The following is a 21,909-nucleotide window of genomic DNA, read 5'->3' as shown; positions in this document are numbered from 1 at the left end:
GTATTTGGGGAGCAAATGTCCAAAGGAGCCACCTCATGATCTATCTAGTTGTCTGATGAGAAAGGGGGAAAAGAAATTGGCCAATGATCACATATAATTGATTGCATTTATCAGCCATTCAAAATGAAAATGGCTGGCACAGTGAAGCACTCCTGTAATCTAGGTGGGTCCGTGAGTTCGAGGCCAGCCTGGTCTACAAAGTGAGTCCAGGACAGCCAGAGCTACACATAGAAACCCTGTCTCGAAAAACCAAAAAATAACCATCTTCAGAATAGGACTAAAAAGAACAAAGCATTGTGGCCCTGCACAAAAAGCACTTCAGCTGCTATTCATTCTTTTCCCTTCCCTCCCTCTTTCTTTCAAACTTGCTATGTAGCCAACCAGACTCAGCGGGACTGGTCCACCTGCCTTTGCCCCTCAGGTGTTGGGATTAAAGGCTTGTACTACCACGTTCAGCTCGTATTTGTTTCCTTTGTCCCAAATAAGCTTTTGGCTGGAATTTGTTGTGTTGGATTGAATGCAGGGAAGTCGAGAAGCAGATTCCCAGTATCTATAAAAGTTATCTATAAAAATACTTCTCTAAAAATATATCCTCCCTAAAAACAGCCAAATGGAGAATTCTGGACCTCAAGAATTCTGCCTTAAAATGCTAAGAGCCAGCTTATCCTCTGACCTCCACACAAGTGCTGTGGCACACCCCCTCCCCCGCAACAAATATCTGAGTATACATACACATATTTTTTTGGGGGGGGATGTTTTTGAGACAGGGCTTCTCTGTATAGCCTAAAAGGCTGCACCACCACGCCCAGCTATACACACAATGTTTAAAATGTATTTATTGGAACAGGGTCTCTCTGAGTAGCAATGGCTGTCTGGAACTCACTCTGTAGACCAGGCTGGCCTTGAACTCATAGAGATCTGCCTGCCTGTGACTTCCAAGTGCTGGGACTAAAGGCATGTGCAACCACTGCTGCCTGGTTGAGATGGATTGCAGAAGTGTTACTGGGTTATTTATTATGTATGCAGTGTTCTGCCTGCATGTACACCTGCAGGCCAGAAGAGGGCATCAGATCACATTACAGATGGTTATGAGCCACCATGTGGTTGCTGGGAATTGAACTCAGGACCTCTGGGAGAACAGTCAGTGCTCTTAACCTCTGAACCACCTCTACTGCCCACATGTTTAATTATGCATATGTCTGAGTTGGGCTTTGTAACGAGAGTGCAATACTCTTAAGTGTTAAGCCATCTCTTTAGGTTATTTTTAGAGCCGGCCTTCTCAGGATGAAATTACAGGCCAGCAGCAAGCCTACCTTGTAATTAGGTGAGTTCTGGGGATTCTTTTTTTTTTTTTCCCCCCCCTCTTGGTTTTTCAAGACAGGGTTTCTCTGTGTGGCCCTGGCTGTCCTGACTTCACCAGGCTGGCCTCGAACTCAAGAGATCTATTTGTTTCTACCTCCCTAATGCTGAATTAAAGATATACATGGCCACCACCATTACCCATCTGAGTCCTGGGGATTTTATACTCTGGCCTTCATACTTACAAGGCCCTTTAGCTACTAAGCCACCTCCAAATCCCCCTCAGTGTTTAACTGTGTACTTGTGAGGTTCACCTGCACGTAATAAAAGTATTCTTGGGAAAAGAAACCCAGGAGGGCAGAACAGATGTTAACTGTGGCTCCAGCTGGGCCATGAACCTAGACATAGGCACCCAGACATGCACACTGCAGATCATGTGCGAGAGGGCACACTCCAAGACATGTGGCGGGGGGGGGGGGGGGGGGGGGGGGGGGGGTTGGAGGACAGCACAGAGAAGTTGGTCCTCTCCTAATGTATAGTCCCAGGGGATTGAACAGTTTTCAGGCTTCTGGCAAGCACTGCCATCCACCAAGCCACACTGCCAAGCCAACTTTTAAATCTCTGCTTTTCTTCTCCTAAGTGCTGCTGTCATTAAACTCATGGCCTTTCGTGGATCTCCGCCCCAGCCAGCCCTGGAGGCACCTATGTTGGTTGGTTTTTGTTTTGTTTTGTTTTGAGACAGTCTCATGAGACACAGGGTGACTTCAGACTCCAGAGACAACCGAATATGATCCTGAATTTTTTTTTTAAAGATTTGTTTATTCTACCCGCATGTGTGCCTGCAGGCCAGAAGAGGTCATGAGATCTCATTATAGGTGGTTGTGAGCCACTATGTGGTTGCTGGGAATTGAACTCAGGACCTCTGGAACAACAGTGCACTTAACCACTGAGCCGTCTCTCCAGCACCTGATCTTGAATTCTTTATTTCATCGTTCTGCCTCCACCTACCAGGTGTGTGCAGGCAGCAGCACCCAGAAGAGTTGAGACACTTCTGTCCCCTCTGTGTGTCTAGAGGCCAGAGGTCAATTCCGGGTGGTCTTTCTCAGAAGCCATCTACCTTGGTTTTTGAGACAGGGTCATTTACTGGCCCATGAGCCTCAGCAATCCCGTCTGCCTTCCCAGTGCTGGGAAGGCAGATGGTGTGCCACCATGACATACACGCCCAGCTTCTTCACACAGGAGATGGGGATCAAACTCAGGCCCCCACACCAGCATGGCAGGCAGATTGCCAACAGCAGTGTCCCCAGCCCAAGTACTCAGGAGTGCAGAAGCCAGCACGCGTGTGACAGACACAAAGCCACTAAGGCAACAGAAGCAGATACCAAGAATGCAGATGCCATTTATTTGGTCCATAAGTACAGTGTATTTGCTGTTTGAGTTTACAAAACATCAAATATAAATAACTTGAAACTGTAACAAATACACAAAAATTGGCTTCTTACACAGACATACCAGGCAGTACAAACTGAAATTTTGAGTAAATTAACATTGTTTTACATTAATATACACAGTTCCAGGTAACATTTAAAAACAAGTCTCAATGCATAGCGCTTGACACTTCTGTGAATCTTTCAGGTAAGAGTATGAAAATGGTTAGATCTAGGCTAAAAATAACTCTTCTCTAGCCAAAAATAAAGGCATAATATTTATAACCAGGTCCCAGCGTTCCTACCCCACAGTATTTCCCACTAGGAAACGATAGCTAAGGCTATTTACAGGGAAGGCAACATGCACGCACCCTTCAGTTCATCACTGGTCCACCCTGCTCTGCTCAAAGTCTCAAATACTATTCCTACCTCAGTACAGCAATGGAGTCTCTAACAGTCTTAGCAAACAACGCTTTTACAGGAGCGGACCCACCAAAGCCGCCGCAGCCTGTGCTTTCCCTCTGCAACAAAGGACTTAACCTTCGGCTCCGACCAGATGTAGGGCCAGGAGCCTGCTCAGTCTAAAGCTATGACGTCATCAAGATCTTCCGGCTGCTCCAAGCGGGACCTCTTGGCACTGGTTCCCTCGTTCTCCTCCAGTTTCCGCTTGCGGGCCCTCTCGTCCTCGCTGCCGTCGGCGCTATTTGAAGGGCCTTCTTCATCCGAGTCAACTATGAGCACATCATCTTGCTCTTGTGCTTATTTCGGAAAACAATGCAAAGAACGGTGAAGTGTGGGAGATATTAGTTGCTCGCCTAGGCTTCACAACATAGAGCTCACTCTGAATGAAGCCACCCTCACTGGCCACCCTCAGAGAACGCCTCCAGTGTTCCGTGTAACAAGCATGTCTACTTTTAGGAGAAGGGTGTTACTAGGGAACCGAACGGACCCAGGGAAATGTCCTATTTTTTTTTCCAAGCAAAACAAAAAACTGTGACCAGCACTTAATTAAACACGTACATTATCATGCCTCCTGAGAGGGTCCCCAACTGAGAAGGGGCAGGGTCACCCTAACAGAGGAAAGAGCAGCAACAGCAACAAGCCACTTACAGCCGCCAGGGACTGCTTGCTCTGAGCACTGTGCACTCATCTAATCATCCTATAAAGAAGACAGCATTATTACCCCACTTCCAGATAGGAAACGGAGGGCAGAGATGGACCTCCTATGGCCACAGTGTGGCTTGTGCTCTTTAACCCTACTCCCTAAGACAGTGTGTCTCCCAAGTGCCAAAACTAAAAACAGAACTGCATCTTCCCTACAGAGCCTTCAAAACCTGCTCGCAGTAGAGCATCAGTGTTTATTCCCCTTAGGAGTTCTGAAGAACTGAAGTCTCAAAGACAATGCTCCAGCTCAGTGAGAAGACTGGGCCAGCCCAGGAGGGGACTTCCACAGCCTTGAGCTCGCCCATAAATTCTCAGAGGATGCTACAGCCCGGAGCAAGCATTCTCAAGAACACCAAAAGGCAAGTGGTCGAGTAAGTAGGAAAAGTTAAAACCTGCCTGTAATCCCAGCACTTGGGAGGCAGAGGCAGGCGGATCTCTGTGAGTTCGAGGCCAACCTGGTCTACAGAGCAAGTCGAGGAAAGCCAGGGCTACACAGAGAGATACTGTCTCAAAAAAACAAAAAAATAAAATAAAATAAAAACAAACAAAAACAAAAAACCAAATAGAGAGGTCAGGGAGGTAATGGTCCAACCAAAGAGCAGCGCAGGATGGGGTCTGAAAGGCACCAGGTGTCAGCAGCAGGTGCCCTGAGAACATTCTCAGGTGGGCTTTGCTTAGGCAGTGCCTTCCTGGAAGCCACACTCACCCTGCAACGACCTGGTCAAAGAGCCAGATGCATGATTTGCAACTTCAAAATAAAACAGGCAGTTGGCAGCCTAAACAGAACAGACAATGGACCAAGAACTGAACCCACAGTTTGCTGTGAATCCAACTGTGTTCCAACTCCCTCTAGGAATGAATCCCCCGTAATTGTAAGGTCTTCCTGGCTCATGAAAGTCAAAGCTCCATTCCAATTAATTCCAAAGCAACTCAGCCTTAGCATTTATACGGTGTCCCTCAAATTACCAGCTTGTTTCAAGTCCTCTGGCTTGGAGGTGACTCACCTGTGGAGGTGGAAGGCTGAGCACCGTCATCACTGCCGTTAGTGATGCTTTTGGCAGCATCTTCAGCTTGTTTGGGCCCCACTTTTTCTGGGGCATCACCAACAACCTCAAATTCAACATCCTTTCCTAGATCTTCACTGAAAGAGAAATGCAGGCTGTAAACCAGAGACCACGCTGTGCCGACATAGTAAAGGAGCAAACCCACAGCTGAGAGTGCACACTGCAGCCCCAGAAGCCTCTCGTTTCCAAGACACTTGTGAAAATTCCACAGAGCAGAGCTTCTCTGATTCAAACAGTGAAGCCTGTGTTTTCCTTATGTATTGCTAACATGGACACTGAGGCAAAAATACTGCAGCCCAGCACCACGGAGATGTCCTTTCTTGGGCTGCTTTGCCCAGAGTTCCTTCACTCCATCTGTGCCCTGATCCTGGTGTTCTGGGGACAGGATTATGTGGTTTCTGGGTCTCCCCACCTTTATTGGCAACTCACTACTCACACACAAGTCCCAAAATACACGTCAATGCCTATGCATCAAGGAGAACAGGGGACGTACATTTTACAGGTGGTTCAGTGCTGAGAGCTGAAACATAAGGAAGACAGACACTCCACACCCCAATGTGCGGCTCCTGCAAACACCCACCACTCCTGCCCTTTCCTGATGTTTTCTTTGACAAGTAAACACAAACCTACCACTGACCCCCCCCCCCCAGCTGCTGTCCCAGTGAGGCCAGAGCTAGCACACCACTGACATCTAGCTTTGAGTCCATTATGTAACTGTAGAATTTATAGTCCTACTAACACTCTGAACATGAGGCAAGACCACTGTGACAACCTTTTAGGTCACTTTGCTGGGACTACTGGGCACGTTTACAGTACACGTAAGGACCAGAAAAATGGCTCAGCAGTTAGAGCACTCAGTAGCTGCTCTTCCAGAGAGCCTATATTCCACACCTAGCACCCACATGGTGGCTCACAACCACCTGCAAAGTAAGTTCCAGAGGATCCAATGCACACACATGACACAGACAAAACACCCACGTCAGCCGACAGTAATCATGTTGGTTGGTCTGACATCCATGTATGTCCTGTCATGGTGCACATGAATGCGTATGCATAGACCACACACTCCCTCAGGCAAACACAAGTACACTTGAAATAAATATAATTTAAAAGAGCACTAGCTGTTCTTCCAAAGGTCCTGAGTTCAATTACTAGCAACCACATGGTAGCTCACAACCATCTATAATGTGATCTAATGCCCTCTTCTGGTGTGCAGGCACACATGCAGTCAGCATATTATATACATAATAAATAAATCTTTAAAAAAAATAAGATTTAAAAAATTCAATTTATTTAGCATATGTTTCTCATTGTCCACATGTGGAAGTCAGCTGACCAATAGGAGTGAAATCTATCTTTTCCCTACATGAGACCTGGGAACTGAATTCAGATCCCCAGCACCCTCAACTGGGCCACCTCACCGGCCCCAGAGATCTGCCTTTGAGAAGAGCTGTCAGAAGCATAGTTGATCAGTCCCGTCTTTAGCCTGAAACTGTCCTGCTGTCCATCACTGTACATCTGCGTCCTGGCCTTTTCTGTAGGCACAGGCCCTGTGCAGCCCTTGTGAGCAGCGCAGCTTCCCCACAGAGCCCCGGCTCCACTTTCTCCTTGTGTGCGCTTGCTTCTTACCCCCAGAACTAGCAGCTCCTACCTGTGGAGAATGTTGATCAGTAAAGTGTAGTCCTGAAGGAAGTCATCCGCTTGAAGTCGACTGCCATTTCTAATTCCAAAATCAGACAACTTCTTGGGGTTGTTAGCTGAGAGTGAGCAGAAAGAAAATGCTTTAGTTATGTCTCGGCACAGGCAGCGTAGCTCCTAAACACCTGAATCCATTCCGTCTGGACTGTGCTCCTAAACAATCGGCATTCCCAAATCCTGACCCACAGCACCCAAGAAAGCGACACAGCCTTGTACACATGTTAACTAGTTAAAAATGGTCTTTCACATGCTTGTGACGCTAGCACTTGGGAAGTGGAGGCAGGGGAATCAAAGGCCAAGGTTATTTTCTGGGCCAGTCTGGGCTACAGAACACTTACTTAAAAAAAAAAAGTCTATGGAGAAGAAGCCTGTCCACTGAGAGATCAGAGATACATATTCCTGGCAGCAAGGCCACGTTAAGACACAGCAGGGAGGAGAGGGGCTCCCAGCTGAGTGTCTGAGTGCTGCAGGCTGTGGTGGTTACAGCCACAGCAAATCATTACCAGGCACTTAGGGAATTCAGCCCTGAACAATCAACTACCAAAAGCCTTGCAAGGATCCACAAACACCTGCCATTCAAAGCAAACAGACCTGAAATCCCACGGACTCACAGGGCCTTCAGAGCACTCTAACATACTCCAATCCCAAGATGCTCTGCAGCATCTCAATGAACTCTTTAGTGAGCTCCCGGCACAGAACAGCAGATAACGTTTTCTTCCAGGTAGGGACAGTTGTCTGGAACATGGCCTGCCTATGAAACCAGACTTCCCAAGTGGCCAGCCATCAAGACCTCTAATTACATATGGCTTAATTAAGACCTCAACTAATTTTTCAACAAGCAAAACTACTATTAACAAGAATCCTGATGCTTTTTGGGGGGAGACAGGGTCTCAAACTCAGCGATTCTTTTACCTCTACTTCCTGAGTCCCCCGATGAAGGAAGGCATGCACCACCATGCCTGGCTGGCCTCAGATTTACCGCGTAGGGCAGACTAGCCATCACCATCTGACCCTCCTGCTTTCTTCCCCTCTTTGAGGGCTGGCACAGGAGTGTGCGGCACCACACCTCGTTTAGGCAGTGCTGCACCTGAACCTAGGTCTTTATGCATGCCAAGGTGGCATTCAACCAACCTATTACATTCCTGCCCTGACATGAAATCTCAAGAACCAGGGAGCAGTTCAGTGGTAGAGGGGTTGATCTACCAAGCGCAAGCCTCCTTGTCTGTCTACCAAGACCTTGCCACTCTTGGATAAAAAATAAAACCTTAGCCGGGCGGTGGTGGCGCACGCCTTTAATCCCAGCACTCGGGAGGCAGAGGCAGGCGGATCGCTGTGAGTTCGAGGCCAGCCTGGTCTACAAAGTGAGTCCAGGACAGCCAGGGCTACACAGAGAAACCCTGTCTCGAAAAACCAAAAATAAATAAATAAATAAATAAAACCTTATGCTTGCCAGTGTGACTAACAGCCTGAAGAGCAGGCTCACCACCAACCTAGCCCCAGGGCCCAAGACACAGGCAGAGCAGCCTTGGAAATGAACAAAAGTATCATAATGTGTAAACAGCCAGTGTCTGCACCAGGTCACTGACAAGTCCTTAAGATGCCCCAGCACGAGTCAGCTTCCAAATCCACAACTGTGGAACACAAACACCGCCGTGAGAGCCCTCCCACAAGCAGCCTCAGCCAGGACTATGGCAGCAACCACCACGCTAACACATGCAATGAGAGGGAGCCGAGCTCCTCACTCCTTTAGGAGGCCGCGTGAGGGCGGTACCTTCTGTCTCTCCCTCTTCTGAAGATATCAGGATTGTTCCTTTCCCATCTTCAATTTGGACATCTGGTGCCACCATAGCAAACTTTTCTTTCACTATCTAAAAGTGGAGAAATTAAGTATTAATTAGTGTAGGTGATTAGAGACCATAAAAAACCCTATATTGCTCTACTATATAGGTTTACTTTTTCACTGGAGAGAACTCAGGTTATTCTTTAAAATTTATTACATAATTACTGTGTACGAGTGTTATATACACGAGTGCGTACACACAAGTGCCACACTACACACACACACACAGAACACACAAAAGCTTTTGGAATTGGGTCTTTCCTTCCACCAAGGGCCTTGGGTCGTCAGCTTATCTGCCCCAGTGAGTGTTCTCTGCCCTTTTAAATATTCTCTCCACTCATGACAACTGGAACGCAGGAAGCTGCCTATATCCCAGCCCCACATGTACCCGTGGATGCAGAGCAGACACAGCTTGAGAGACCAGTCCTCCCCGCACAGCAGGCTCAGGCTTCACATCTGCTGCACGTCACCTCAGTCTCCATGTCAACCCTGTCACGGAAGGTGTTTGACAGACACAAAAACACCTAACCCAATCCTCGGATAACCTTTCCTGTTTCCTCAAGTTCCAAGATGGAACCTCTCCCAAGTGTCAGCACCACAGTATTGAGTGTGGTCCTCCAGCTCCACGGTAAACAGCAACTCTGTCCAAGGAAAACAAGATACACATCCTCCAAGGGGAGTCACTGCCTGACATGTGTTCTAGAGGAAGAAGCTCAGCCTTAGTACTGTTCACCCCCTAAACCAGGCCAATTGAAGGCTAGGTCACTCATCGGAAATGACTTTCCCCTCTGCCTGTCTCCTGCTTATCCAGACACTGCTGTGCTATCTATCTAGCCCACCAAGCACACCGGCTCCTTCTAGGAGAAGAAACATGTCCCGGGACCACAGACAGAGAGGCCATGCAGGAGTCAGGGCTGTAATCATCAGATCTTAAGCGTGTCACAGCCACACTATAAAGTGTCACTGTAAATTCCACCCTGGAAAAGAGTCCTTGCACTTGCCTTGTCCTGTAAGGTGAGGACGGTCACTCTGTGGACATTCAGTCGTACAGTCACCTCTGGCTTGCTGGCACAAACGTAACAGTTGGTGTTGGGAGGATCCAGTGCACAGGGCACCAAGAGTTTCTTTCTTGGGTTTGGCTGTTTGTTCAAAAATATCTTCAGAAAGAAAACACAAGCAGGAATCAGAAACACTGAGTTACCATTTTTATAGATGAATCTAAAAATAAAAAATTTCGGGGGGAGGGTTCAAGACAGGGTTTTTCTGTGTAGCCCTGGCTGTCCTGGAACTTGCTCTATAGACCAGGCGGGCCTCGAACTCAGAGATCCACCGGCCTCCACTGCCCAAGTGCTTAGATTAAAAACACATGCTAATAATGCCGAGTCTTAAAATCTTGCTTATTGAACAACCAATCAGAAACGGCATCAGTCTTTTCCTCTGGATGTCAAAAAGGATCTGGGAAACGGCACTGTAGGAGGCCTGGTTCTGCACCTTTCTGATCAGCTGCCAGGGAGAAGGCTCAGCCTAACAAAAAGACATCTCCTTGGCACAACACTCTCCTGCCACATGATTTAAAATTAGCAAGCATCAGGGCCAAGCCATCATCTGATGGGTTTGTGCCCCCTTGTATCTGTCAACAAGACCAACACTCACTGAGGCAATCAATGACACTGCTTTCACAGATGCCAGGAACTAAATAAACTATCTTCCCAAACAAAATCTGATGATTACGACAACATTTTTATGAAGAAAACGAATGTATTTCTTACAGGGATACCATGACTCTATTATCCAAACAAACAATAGTAACAAAATTAAGGACCAAGGCAAATCTAAAAACTAACAGTGAAGCTAGGGTGATGGTGTGCACCTTTAACCCCAGCACCTGGGAAGCAGAAACAAGGCCTTGTGAGCGTTAACATACAAAGCTCCAGGCCAGCCTGGTCTGCATAGTGAGACCATCTCAAAAAAAACAATCTCCTGGGGGGCAAGAGAGATGATGCAGCAGTTAAGAACACTGACTACTCACTCAAAGGACACAAGTTCAAATCTCGACACTCACAGAGTATCTTACCATCTCTAACTCCAGTTCCTAATGATCTGCAATCCTCTTCTGACCTCTGAAGGTACTAGGAATGTACATAATATTCACGTAGGCAAAAACACTCACACATAAGTAAACCTAAAACACACACACTGGTACTTTGAATAAAAATGGCTCCTATAGGCTCATAGAGACTGACACTATTGGAGGTGCAGCCTTGTTGGAAGAGGTGTGTCATGGGGGGGGGGGGTGAGAACTCAGCTCAAGTCAGGCCTAGTGTGTCTCATTCTCTTCCTGCCATCTGAAGATCCAGAAATAGAACTCTCAGCTTCTTTTCTGGCACCATGTCTGCCTGCATGCCACCAAGCTTCTCCCAATGATAACTGACTAAAACCTTGAAACTGTAAGCCAGCCCCAATGAAATGTTTCCGTTTTTAAGAGTTGCTGTGGGAAGCCAGGCGTGTTAGTGCACGCCTGTAATCTCAGCACTTGGGAGGCAGAGGCAGGGGATTGCTTTGAGTTCGAGGCCAGCCTGGTCTACAAAATCTAGTCCAGCCTACACGAAGAACATTATGATGGGCGGATCTGGGTCCAGGGGTCCTGCTCAAACTATGGCACCAGCCAAGGACAATACGTGCAACAAACTTCGAACCCCTACTCAGCTCTAGCCAATGGACAGGACATTCTCCACAGTTGAGTGGAAAGTGGGGACTGACTTTCACACGTACTCTGGTGCCCCATATTTGACTACGTCCCTTGGATGGGGAGGCCTGGCGGCACTCAGAGGAAGGATAACAGAGTACCAAGAAGAGACTTGATACCCTATGAGCATATACAGGGGGAGAAGGTCCCCTCAGTCACAGTCATAGGGGAGGGGAGTAGGGGGAAAGTGGGAAGATACAAGGGATGGGCTAACAATTGAGATGTAAAATGAATAAATTAATAAAATATTAAAAAAAAAATCTAGTCCAGAACAGCCAAGGCTACACAGAGAAACCCTGTCCTGGAAAAGAAAAGAGAAAAGAAAACCTTAGAAATTAAAAACATAGCAGCCTAAAATAAAATAAAAACAATAAAAAACAAATAAAAAACTGAATCAAAGGGCTGGAGAGATGGCTCGAGGTTAAGAGCACTATCTGCTCTTCCAAAGGTCCTGAGCTCAATTCCCAGAAACCACATGGTGGCTCACAACCATAATGAGATCTGGTGCCCTCTTCTGGTGTGCAGGTGTATGTGCAGGCAGAAAACTGTATACATAATAAATAAATAAATCTGTAAAAAAAAAAAAAAAAAAAAAAATCAAGCCGAAAGTGGGGTTAAGGATGCACTTTTCAAGTCACCCTTAGCTATACAGTGAGATCAAGGCTGGCCTGGCCTACATGAGACTTTGTCTTAAAATCCCAAAGGCATTTCCTTATTCAGGGTAGCAGCACTTGCCTAGCACAAGAGAGGCCCTGAGTTCAATCTTCAGAACATTTAATGTGTTTCTTATAAAGCCTCTTTAAAAGGAGGTTAAATAGCTGGGTGTAGTGGTGGCACACACTCTTAATCTTGTAACTCAGGAGGCAGAGTTCAAGGCAGCCCGGTCCATACAGTGAATTCCAGATCGGCCAGAGCTACAGAGTGAGACACTATCTCAAAAACCAAAACCAAACAAAATTACTCACAGTTCTACACTGGTCTATTTTTCCAGATAAGATCTTTAATCCTTCCAACACTATCAAGCCGGCGATCACAGCATTAGTAGTAGCTATAGCAGGAATGATGTTCCCCGCCATTGCTAGAGGAGAGAAACAGACATATTTGGTTGTCAAAAAAGAAAACTGAACAAGCGTCTGTTGATCACACAATGAAAGCACAAACAACTTACATTTGATATCAAATCTGCTCTTCATATTCATGCTGAAAATGTGCATCCTGAGGTTTGCCGCAGAAGTGACGAAATCCATTGCAGGTGGGTCGTCCTGGCAGTAACACAAATGACAAACTCTGTCCAATCAAAGTCATTTCACTGGCATTACCTTCAGAATAGCCACCATTTACAAATTTGTCACACTGCAGTCACACACCAGGCTGGACAGATGGGGCCTCAGGCATAGTAAGCAGCATGAAGGGCTCATCTGGCTGTCTGGCCCATGAGGACAGTCTGCCAAGAACGCTAGGAAGCACCGTGCTTGTTAGGAAAGCATTCCTTCCTACTTAAATACCTTGGAGAACTGGAAGGATGGCCCGATGGTCAGTTACGACCACTTGCAGCCCTTACAGAGGGCCAGAGCAGACACACGGTAGTCACACCCACAACTACAGCTCCACGCATGCACGCACAACACTGATACACATGAAACAAAAAGTAAACACATCAAGCAGCACCAGCAGGGTCTTCCTCAGATGTGGCTGGGGACTGTCAGGCGATAGGTCTGTAACCCGAGAGCTGAACAGCTATCTTTTTTTTTTTTTTTTTTTTTTGGTTTTTAAAGACAGGGTTTCTCTGTGTAGCCTTGGCCATCCTGGACTCACTTTGTAGACCAGGCTGGCCTCGGACTCACAGCGATCCGCCTGCCTCTGCCTCCCGAGTGCTGGGATTAAAGGCGCACGCCACCACGCCCGGCTTCTGAACAGCTATCTTGTGTGCTGCGAGAGCTACCGAGGAATGACTAAGTGGCATTCTTTTTTTGTTTTTGAGGACAGGGATTTTCTGTGTAGCCCTGGTTGTCCTAGAACCCACTCTATAGACCAGGCTAGCCTCAAACTCAGAATGGCCTTTTTCCCGAATGCTGGATTAAAGGTGTGCACCAACATGCACAGCTCAGGTTTTGCTGTTTTTGTTTGTATTCATGTTTTACCTGCCCTTAGCCTTAGACTGTTTTCCCACGACTAAGAATGAAGAGCCCAGGTGACTGCTTCTATGCCCATCACATGCTCTCAAATGACACCTCAATTCAAACCCAAATGCAAAACATCCTGACCTCATGGTCTCTACTTTCAAAAGGTCTCACTGCATAACACTGGCTGTCCTGGAACTTACTATGTAGACCAGCCTGGGCTCAAACTCACAGAGATCCAACTGCCTGTGCCTCTAAGCACTGGGACTAAAGGCATGTCTGGCTGCCGCCTTCTTCTTCTTCTTCTTCTTCTTCTTCTTCTTTTCTTCTTCTTCTTCTTCTTCTTCTTTTCTTCTTCTTCTTCTTCTTCTTCTTCTTCTTCTTGTTTCTTCTTTTCTTCTTCTTCTTTTCTTCTTCTTTTGTTTGTTTGTTTTTCAAGACAGGGTTTCTCTGTGTTATCTTGGCTGTCCTGAACTCAATTTGTAGAACAGGCTGGCCTCACACTCACAGAGATCCGCCTGCCTCTGCCTCCTGAGTGCTGGGACTAAAGGTGTGCGCCACCACACCCGGCTCTGGCTATCCACTTCTATTTTTGGTAGTGAGACATAGCTGGCTTACTCTAGAAAATGCCCTTCTGGTTGGTTTATTTATTTATTTTTTGACAGCCCTGGCTGTCCTGCACTCACAGAGATTTGCTTGGCCCTGCCTCCTGAGTGCTAGGACTCAAGGTGTGCACCACCACACCTGGCTATGTGCCTTTATTCTTAAAGAAATGGCTTATGGGGCTGGAGAGATGGCTCAGAGGTTAAGAGCACTGGTTTAAAAAAAAAAAAAAAAAAAAAAGAGCACTGGTTTTTCTTCCTCAGGTCCTGAGTTCAATTCCCACCAACCACATGGTGTCTCACAACCATCTATAATGTGATCTGATACCCTCTTCTGGCCTGCAGGTGTATGTGTAGGCAGAGCACTGTATACATAATAATAAATAAATACATCTTTAAAAAAAAAAAAAGGAAGAAAAAGAACAGGAGGAGGAGAAATGGCTTGTGGGGCAGGAGAGACAGCTCAGTACTTTAGAGCACTGGCTATTTTGCGGAGGCCCTAAATGGAGTTGCCAGCCAGCACCACATGATGGCTCACAAGCAATTGTAACTCCAATTCCTGGGGACCTGCTTAGCTGCTCTGGCCTGTGTGTACCTGGAGGCCTGACCCGCAGCCACGAGACATCATATATACAACAACAAATAAAGGGCCTGGCCTCGGACCTCATTGCCACGGGCACAAGGGCAGCGTGCTCAGCTCCATGAGCTCCTTACTTGGCCCCAGTGAAGAAACAGAAACTTTCCCAATCACTAGAATAACAACAAAGAAAATGTTTTAAAATCTACCATTTATATCACACAAACCAAGACTGCTGTTTATAAGAATTTCAAAAATCTAGAGTCTCCAACTTTGTTTTAGACATCTTCTGATTCAGCGGAAGTTTCAAACTTTGTGCATACAAAGTTAAAGTTGTCTGAGGGTTCTAAAAATGGCCAAGCATTTTTCCCTTCCGCCGAGATGCATAGCAAATCTATTTCCCTTCACAGGCTGGGGATCAGACCCAGGGCCCCACGCACACCAGGCAAGTAAGTACCTCATTAAAGAGCTAGACACATCCTCAGTCCCCACAGCAAAACTGTCACTTTGTCAAGTAATCAACTTTACCTGCAATTGAAATGTCAACTAAACACAATTTCAACTTTAAGAAAAACTACGCTTTTGGAAATAGAGCTCAGTTTATAGAGCGTCCCTCTAGCACGTGTGACGCCCTGAATTCAATCTCCAGCATCATTTGAACTAGGAAAGTAGTGTGCAACTGTGAGGAAAAGGAGGCAGCAAGACCAGAAGATTAAAGTCATCCCCAGCAGCCTGGAGGAGAGACCTTGTCTCAGATACTACAAACCAAAACATCATCATCTTATTTTTGAATAGAGAGGCCTTTCTGATTTACTTTTCAAATAGGCTCACACTAGAGCCTGGGATAGCCTCAAACATGGTGCTCTACCTCAGCATTCCAAGTGCTAGGACTACAGGCGTGGGTCATGCCAGGCTCCACACTCGCAGACTTCTGAAACATTCTATCCACTCCAACAGAAAGGCAATCTTAGCACTGAGTGTGGCAGCACATGCTTTCAAGTGTAAGGTCAGCCCGAGCCATGCAGTAACACCCTTTTGAAGAAACACATGGGTTGCCAATGTGTCTCAGTTAATTATCTAGCACAAACAAGGGCCCAGGCTCTGTCCTGAAGGCGTGTGTTGACAGTCTGTTTGTTTTTCATGACAGGATTTCTCTGTGTAGCCTTGGCGGTCTTGGACTCTCTTTGTAGACCAGGCAGGCCCCTGCCTCTCAGCATGTACCATCATGCCCAGCTTTGTCTTTTTCTTTTCTTTTCTTTTTTTACTATGTTTAAGGTCAAATGAGGCAGATGAGCTGCTGCCTCCAAAAACAGACCTGTTTTTCTAAGTCGGTCAAACAGGCCACTGGAATAAATTATTTTCTAGTCAATAAAACCATAAGCCATGGGTGTGTTACTGGAGGCCAAAATAAAATTTTGTGACATTAAGTTTATACACACAAAAATTCACATTCAAATACAACAACTGGAACCAGGAGATGGTGGCACACGCCTTTAATCCCAGCACTTGGAAGGCAGAGGAAGGTGGATCTCTGTGAGTTCGAGGCCAGCCTGGTCTACAAAGCCAAGGATACATAGAGAAACCCTGTCTCGAAAAACCAAACAAAAAAACACCAAAACCCAAATATAACACGTGAAACATGTAATGGACAGACACAGATCAGAACAAACCTTATCCCAGATGAGCTCGGCTCCATCCCCCTTCTCGGCTAAGTGAACTCTCAGAGTCTCAATGCTCTTTGAGAACAGAGTTGCATAGCTTTTTACATCAAGAACCTGCTGGTCTTTCAAACCCAACTGGGGCTCACTCTGTTGATCGGATGCATTGGTTTCTTCTCCTAAAAATGAACAAGAATGTTTAATAAACACCACCTTGCTCTAGTCAACAGATTCAACTCCAAATTCAACCCAAATTCCTTGATAAGTCTCACAACAAATCTGTATGCAAGAAAACTGCTGAAGCTGTGGACCATCTAACACCATGTGGGATCTCGTGGTATTTGAGGGACATCCAAGAACATAATGGCCGGGCTGGAGAGATGCTAACAGGTAAAAGAACTGGCTGTACTTCCAGAGGACTCAAAGCCCTCTTCTGGCCTTGGTGATAACTTCCACTCATGTGCACATGCATCACCTATCTGTGTAGTTTAAATTCTGATTTCCTGTCTAAACATTGTGTAAACTCTGTTCTCCAATTGCCCCCTTATTGTGTTAACAAAGCAGCTTACAGCCAATCGATGAGCAGGGAGAGAACAGGGCTGGACTTCCTGCCAGCCAGGGAGGAGGGAGAAAGAGTTAGGAGAGGAAGGGAGGAGTGAGGTACAGGGAGAGGTCCAAGGAAGATCAGGAGGAAGGAGCTGGAGCCGGGGAGGAAAGCTATGACTTGCAAGTAATCCTGGGATGTTTGCTGGGAGTACAAAATAGCAAAGAGAACAGACTTAAACTGCTCAGATCCTGTTGTGAAACTTTGTATTATAAAAGTCTAAATTATTTGTGTGATCCCAGGTTAAAAAGCAAACACAGTTGTATAAAAATAACTGCAACACTTATCGCTGCTACAGGTCACTCAGGGACCTTTTAAGTTCAACCATGCTGTGAGCTGCAGCACCGTCCACATACATAAAGGAGACACAGTATGGCAGCGACAGAGAGGCAGCACTAGAGAGGTAGTCGCTACTTGATTGTTTTATTTCCTTGAATATGAATTTTAAAAATGAGTTTCTGAAGCTGAGTGCAGTGGCATACTCACCCAGCACTCGGGAGGCAGAGGCAGGTGGATCTCTGTGAGTTCGAGGCCAGCCTGGTCTACAAAGCAAGTCAAGGATAGTCAAGGCTACACAGAGAAACCCTGTCTTAAAAAACCAAAAAAAAAAAAAAAAAAAGAAAGAAAAAAGAAAAAGAAAAGAAAAAAGGTGTTTCTGAAGTAAATCTTAAAGAGATAATCACAAAAATACAAAGGCAAATTTGTGCACACACCCACAATACTTTCAGGAATAATGAAGCCATGACGTCCTAGTCAATGACAGCCTGATGCAATGGTGCACGTCTGTAATTCCAGCACTTGGGAGGCAGAGGCAGGAGGATCTCTGTAGGATTTAAGGCCAGCCTGGACTACAAAGCAAGTCCAGGAGAGCCAAGGCTACACAGCCCTGTCTCAAAAAACCAAAATAAAATAAAAGGACACTGGGAAAACTGACGGCTTACAAGAGCAAGCCCGGCCGGCGGGTCTCACCTCCTCTCTAATCACTGCATCTGATGTCTGCTCATTACGCTCAGCCCAATCACCTGTGCACCCAGACAACACCCCAGGGGGGGCACATAAAGGACCAGCTGCAGTCTTTACCTTGACTCTGTACTTCAGCCCAGTCCAGGGGAACTGGAGGTTTCCTCTTGCGCCAGAGTTTGTCCATTGTCAGCAAATACCTAATATCATCTTTAAAAAGCTGAAATAAACAAATCCCATGAATCCAGTAGAGCCAAAGTGATAAAAGCGGATCAAATTATGCTGCTATACTATAATTATAGCATAGAATCAGGCTTAAAGGGACGGTGTATAAGCCAGGCGCAGTGGCGCACGCCTGTAATCCCAGCACTCGGGAGGCGGAGGCAGGCGGATTGCTGTGAGTTCAAGGCCAGCCTGGTCTACAAAGCGAGTCCAGGGCATTCAAGGTGACACACAAAAACCCTGTCTCGCAAAAAAAAAAAAAAAAAAAAAGTACGGTGTATAAAAGCAGAGTGACAATTTTCACCAGCACAGGAAAAGCTCGGGTATTTGGAGCAGGCAGGACAAGAGCCCCCTCGGTGCTGCTGAGCCTTCTGCACACCCACCACCCCCAGATCAGTGTGAAGCACAAGGACAGACAGGACGCCCCAGCTCTGCAGATCCCTCAAGAAACACTCAGACAGGAGACTTACAACAGGCAGGCCAACCTGCTAAGGGGTGCTGCACCCCTCCTGCAGGACACTTCCATTAGCACAGCAGCTATCACTTCCCAATGCAATGTGACTACACCTTGCATCTTATTAGAACATTAGTACGTAACTAAAACAAAACTAATTCAAAGCTACAGACTACCTCACAAGATTTAAACCATCTATATACCATTAAAAAAGAAATAGGGCTGGGGAGAAGGCTCACTCCCTAAAGGTGTGGTTCACATAGGCCGAAGGCCTCAGTTTGATCTTAGTGTGGCACTGTCCTCCAAGATACAGTATTTCACCCTGCAGGGAAGCTCGCCCAAGAGCTTTAGGAAGTCTTTGCAACTACCCAGGTCCACCAGGTCCCTCCCTCTGTAAGGGAATACACATAAGGATAGCTGGCCGGGCATATGCCTGTTATCCCAGCCCTCAAGAAGGCAGAGGGAGGTGGATCTCTGTGAGCTCAAGGCCAGCCTGGTCTACCAAGATAACCAAGGCTACAAAGAGAAACCCTGTCTCAAAGAGGGAAAAAAAGGATAGCTACAAGGCTTGCTCTGACCAAGACATATTACCAGAAAGAAGCAGAGATCAGTCAAGCGGCCTGGAAGAGACGCTCTGAGCCATAGGGCTTCCTTCTGCAGGGTGTGCGCTGTGCTCCGGCTCTGTGAGCTGTCACCCACGCTACGGTGGCTTTGGTGACGCAACTGTTTTTGAGTTATTCCTACTCACCAAGTAACCCCAATAAAACTCACTGTTTACCAGGCACTGGTGGCCCACACCTTTATTCGCAACACTCAGAAGACAGAGGCAGGCAGATCTCTAAATTTGAGGCCAGCCTGGTCTACAGAGCAAGTTTCACGTCAGCCAGAGCTATACAGAGAAACCCTGTCTTGAAAAGCCAACCAACCAACCAAAAACAAAACCCTCAAACAAACAACCCAAACATCTAACCCCACAGCTCGCTGGCTCAGAAAGCTGAGGTCTGGTGCTAGCACCACTCTGGTTTGTCATCAGTTCCCTGGAGTAGTTCGCACAACCTTTTTGGAACCAATGTAAAGGCAGAAGGGCAAAACTCCACAAACTGTCCTCTGACCTCCACATGAGCACATCATATATGTACCTTTCTAAATATATTAAATGAAATTAAAAAAGAAAAGAGTAAACCCAGAGGTAAAGTCATGCTTATCAAATGCAAAGCCCTGGGTGCTCAGGAGATGATTCAGGGGTTAAGAACACTCTTTTTTTTCTGTGTAGGTAGCCCTCCCTAGCTGTTCTAGAGCTCACTGTGTTCCAGGTTGGCCTCAAACTCACAGAGACCCGCCTGCCTCTGCTTCCTAAGTGCTGGGATGAAAGGCGTGTGCCACCATTGCCTGGCAAGAACTCTGTTGCTTTTGCAGAGGACCGGGTTTCAGTTCCCAGCATGCACATGGTGGCTCACTACCATACATAACTCCAATTTTCTCTGGTCAGAACCCTATCTCTGAGTCGAGTATCAGCATACACATGGTCTTTGTATGCAAAACAGTCACACACATAAAATAAATGTTAAAGTGTGGTAGGAAGGGGTGGGGTGGGCTGGGGTGGGTGGAGGTGTTCCGATTACACAGGGAAGAGCAAGAAGACAAGCCTAACCTTGGTGAAGAGTTTAACTGGATCGTATCCAGTTGACTTAGCCCATTCCTTAGTGGAAATACGCTTGATGTCGCCATCTTCACTGGACGCTCGGGCTCTGGCTTCAGCTTCTGTTGGTTCCCCTACAAAACAAGCGTCGTAGTCTCAATAATTCTCAATATAAAAATTAAGTTCTCACCTGTGGGAGAAGAAGTCAGTCATATGCAACACACTCAGAGCTTCGGGGCAATTATATGATCACCAGTGTCTCTTTGTGCCTCAGGGTTTTAATGTAAATTTTATTTTACATGCATGGATAGTGTGACCTACATGAGTGTATGAGCACCCAGTGGATAACTTGTGCCCTTGGAAGCCAGAGGAGGCTAGCCAACACAAGGGTGCTAGGAATTGAACTCAGGTCCCCTGGAACAGCAGCCAGTACTCTGAACCCCTGAGCACAGGCCTGTAAGTACAACAGGGCATTGCTCCTGCCCTAGTGACTAGATCTGTGAAATGCCTGTGAAATATCTCATCTTAATGAGACAGAGTCTCTCTGTGTAGCCTTAGCTGTTCTAGACTCAGTTTGTAGACCAGGCTGACCTCAAGCCTGCCTCTCCTCCTTGAGATTACAGGCGTGCGCCACCTTGACAGGCTTCGTCTTGATTCCTTCAACAAAGAAACGGAGGTACTCCTTTGTTAAAAGGTTTAAAAATGCCATGAGGATGGGTGTGGTAGACAGATGTTTAATCCCAGCACTTTGGGAGGCAGAGGCAGATGGATCTCTCCGAGTTCCAGGCCAGCAAGGTCCACCTGCTGACTTTCAAGACAAGCAGGGCTACATAGAAAACCCTGACTTAAAACAAACAAACAAACAAACAAAGAAAAAAAAAACCCTACCACCTAACAACAAATCAAAAACCACCACCAGACCCCCCAAAACTGGATGGGGGCTGGACATCCATGCACGCAAAACATCCATACACATAAAATAAAAATTATTATTTTTAAAATGCAATTGCACATTAAGTATGGAATCTCCAGCACATAACAGCAACCATTGCTGTTCCTTAAGGCACCACTATTAAATTAGCAAAGAAAAAAAAAATAATAAATAAATAACACAGTAAAAAAAGAAGTTAGGAGAGAAAGGCAATAGTCACTTACAAGCAGCCTCAGGGTCGGCTCTGTCAGGAGACACTTCTTGATCGGCATCCTCCTCTCCAAACAACTGGCTGCAATTTCAGAATAGTGACCATTTAGGTACAGGCATTTGGAACCAATGTGATTATTGTTCCACAAGTGCCTAAGTGACAACAGTACAATGCTCAGCCGGGACACCCTAAGCAACTGATGAGCCACAGGCCACAGTCCAGGAGTGCCATGGCAATCTGTTCAGATTGTTTGCTCATGGCGCCTAGGCTAGATCTGAGGTGCGCATTTCCAGCTATCATTAGATTCAAACGTTCCAAGATGAATGAAACCGTGTTAACAGAGACAGGCATGCTTCCTTCCTGAAGAGCATTTCACCCCTAGGACACTCACAAGGCGCCTGCCCCACAAACATGACACATCTGCTCCACACTCCCAAGGTGGGGAAACTCAGCAGAGAATAAGGCACTTTGTATTCTTTTGGAAAAGAAAATAGTGCTAAATTAAGCTAAGATTCATCAGCCAGGTTATCCTAAAGCCAGTTCAATCACTCAGACACAGACGTGCCAACCTTTCCTCGGGGATAAGACTTAGCACCACTTCTTGGTAACCTTTGCACACATTCCCCCCCCCCCCAAAGAAAACCCCTAAAATCACAGAGCTCCCGGAAAACACTCCACAAGAAAATTTCCCAC

At 46.4% G+C, this 21,909-nt stretch overlaps 1 protein-coding gene across 1 annotated transcript in view; it reads right to left on the bottom strand.

The window, feature by feature from the left end:
- Positions 1 to 3,296: 3,296 nt before the first annotated feature.
- The window catches only part of Uba2 (ubiquitin like modifier activating enzyme 2), a 32,306-nt gene continuing 13,693 nt past the window's right edge, over positions 3,297 to 21,909 (bottom strand). The window contains exons 7-17 of the mRNA XM_051162216.1: positions 21,230 to 21,297; positions 20,087 to 20,208; positions 17,880 to 17,979; positions 16,208 to 16,374; positions 12,407 to 12,500; positions 12,204 to 12,316; positions 9,494 to 9,649; positions 8,424 to 8,520; positions 6,606 to 6,711; positions 4,895 to 5,031; positions 3,297 to 3,484 (exon numbers count right to left, since the gene is read on the bottom strand). Coding sequence (XP_051018173.1) covers positions 3,303 to 3,484; positions 4,895 to 5,031; positions 6,606 to 6,711; positions 8,424 to 8,520; positions 9,494 to 9,649; positions 12,204 to 12,316; positions 12,407 to 12,500; positions 16,208 to 16,374; positions 17,880 to 17,979; positions 20,087 to 20,208; positions 21,230 to 21,297 — 1,342 coding nt within the window. The 3' untranslated portion in view covers positions 3,297 to 3,302. The remainder of the gene's footprint in view (positions 3,485 to 4,894; positions 5,032 to 6,605; positions 6,712 to 8,423; positions 8,521 to 9,493; positions 9,650 to 12,203; positions 12,317 to 12,406; positions 12,501 to 16,207; positions 16,375 to 17,879; positions 17,980 to 20,086; positions 20,209 to 21,229; positions 21,298 to 21,909) is intronic.

This window comes from Acomys russatus, chromosome 19 (assembly GCF_903995435.1).
Source record: "Acomys russatus chromosome 19, mAcoRus1.1, whole genome shotgun sequence".
NCBI classification, from domain to species: Eukaryota; Metazoa; Chordata; class Mammalia; order Rodentia; family Muridae; genus Acomys; species Acomys russatus.
Note: the sequence above shows the minus strand (reverse complement) of the source record. Positions and strands in the feature narration are given on the sequence as shown.